Genomic DNA, 1,587 nt, shown 5'->3' with positions numbered 1-1,587 from the left:
ACTGGAGCAGCTCATTCCATAGGTCCCGGCCCTGAGGGACCTTTAGCAAAAGGAAAGTGGGTGTTGTTGCTGTGAAATTCCTCCGGGACAGGGAATCCCCCGGACCGTTTCACAGCCCGTGGAGTTCACGACTGGGAACACAAAATGAACTCATGGCTTTCTCCACAGGCCGAGTGTCCTTCGCCATTGCTTGGGCAGCATTTGCTGGGCAAGTTAAAGGCACAGTTGACTTTTCCTCAGGACTCCGTCCAGCTGCACATTCCTCTGGAAAACCCCTGGAAAGCACAGCTCTGCCCACTCACCGAGGGAAACCTGCAGACAAGGGAATCTCCAGGGAAGTTTTAGGTGCAGTTGTACCATTGGTTTGGGCTCTGGGAACCCCGGGATGAGAGAGAACCCCGAGTCTGGTAAAAACTGAACTGAAAGCAGGAGTCAAACCAGTAAGAAAAGACCAACACCCCAGAAAATGAGGGGTCTGGAAAGGACTGGAACCGTTAATAGAGTAATTTTTAGAGTTTGGGTTGCTGCCAATCAGAATGTAACACTCCAGTCCTGCCAGTGAAAAAGCCTCAATCCTCAGGATATAGAGCAGTGCAGGAGTGATGGGAAGGTAATGCCTGCACACCTGATGTTCGTCTGGAATTGAGCCGAGGAAGGAAAGTTTGCACCAGATCATACAAAGGAAGAGGACAGAGAAGAGGACTGTGGAGGAGCAGGAATCGGAATGGGAACGATTCCGGAAATGGAAAAATATGTACAGCGATAGAACAGACTTTATGATTCGGGCTTTACAGTTGTTGTGCATGTACATTGTGTGTTCCCCCAGAATTTGTATCTCCCGGGCACGGCCCGGCCTGCTCACCTCCCTGCTCCTCTGTTTCTCTGCCGAGTGGCTGGAGAGGCTGCGGCAGGAGACAGCCCCCACTCGCCCTTTCCTCCCCTGCTCCCTCCTGCCCTCCCCCCCCTTTTGCCCACGGCCCAATCCTGGTTTGTCCCCCCGCCTGTCTGTCTCCTGCTCCACCCTATGTTTCGGCCCTTTCCCTCCGGATAAAAACCCCGCGTGCGTGCTGGAATAGGGATTCTACCTGCACCCCACCTTTGTGCCTTGGATCCGTGCTGTGTCCCGGCCCCATTCCCCTCCCCTCTTTCGGCGGCAGAGGACAAAGGGAAATACTTGTAACCGCTGACTGGTCCCTGAGAAGATGAGGGATGCCTCAAGAGATCCATGTCGGGGCAGGTCCATTGCTGCTTTTTGCAGATCAGAAATACAAATATCTGTCAGTGTCCGTAAATACCTTTTCTGGTTGGCTGGAGCTTTCCCCTGTTCCACCTATAAGACGGAAAAGGGATTAAGGGTTGTTAAAAGAAATAATACCCAGAAGGAACAGAAGAATCTGTCGTAGTTTGTACGACCCCGAGTTGTGTCAGAAGATCGGGGGGGGGCGGTGCTGCCGCCGGAGGGCGGAGCCTCGCAGAGAAGGAGGGCGGGGTTATGCAAATCATACACCGCTCGCGGGGGACGCCGGGACACGTCCCGCACACAAACCCCGCGGCCACGCGCGTCCGCGGGCGCTGCTGTCGGGGCGG

The 1,587-nt window shown here is 54.6% G+C and overlaps 1 protein-coding gene across 1 annotated transcript in view; it reads left to right on the top strand.

The window, feature by feature from the left end:
* The window catches only part of MAPRE3 (microtubule associated protein RP/EB family member 3), a 3,964-nt gene extending 2,888 nt beyond the window's left edge, over positions 1 to 1,076 (top strand). Inside the window, exon 4 of the mRNA XM_029958007.1 lies at positions 827 to 1,076. Within this exon, the coding sequence (XP_029813867.1) occupies positions 827 to 1,076 (250 nt within the window). The remainder of the gene's footprint in view (positions 1 to 826) is intronic.
* The last annotated feature ends 511 nt before the right edge of the window (positions 1,077 to 1,587 follow it).

The sequence above is a fragment of the Manacus vitellinus genome, unplaced genomic scaffold (genome assembly GCF_001715985.3).
Source record: "Manacus vitellinus isolate BGI_N305 unplaced genomic scaffold, ASM171598v3 scaffold_135_pilon, whole genome shotgun sequence".
NCBI lineage: Eukaryota > Metazoa > Chordata > Aves > Passeriformes > Pipridae > Manacus > Manacus vitellinus.
Note: the sequence above shows the minus strand (reverse complement) of the source record. Positions and strands in the feature narration are given on the sequence as shown.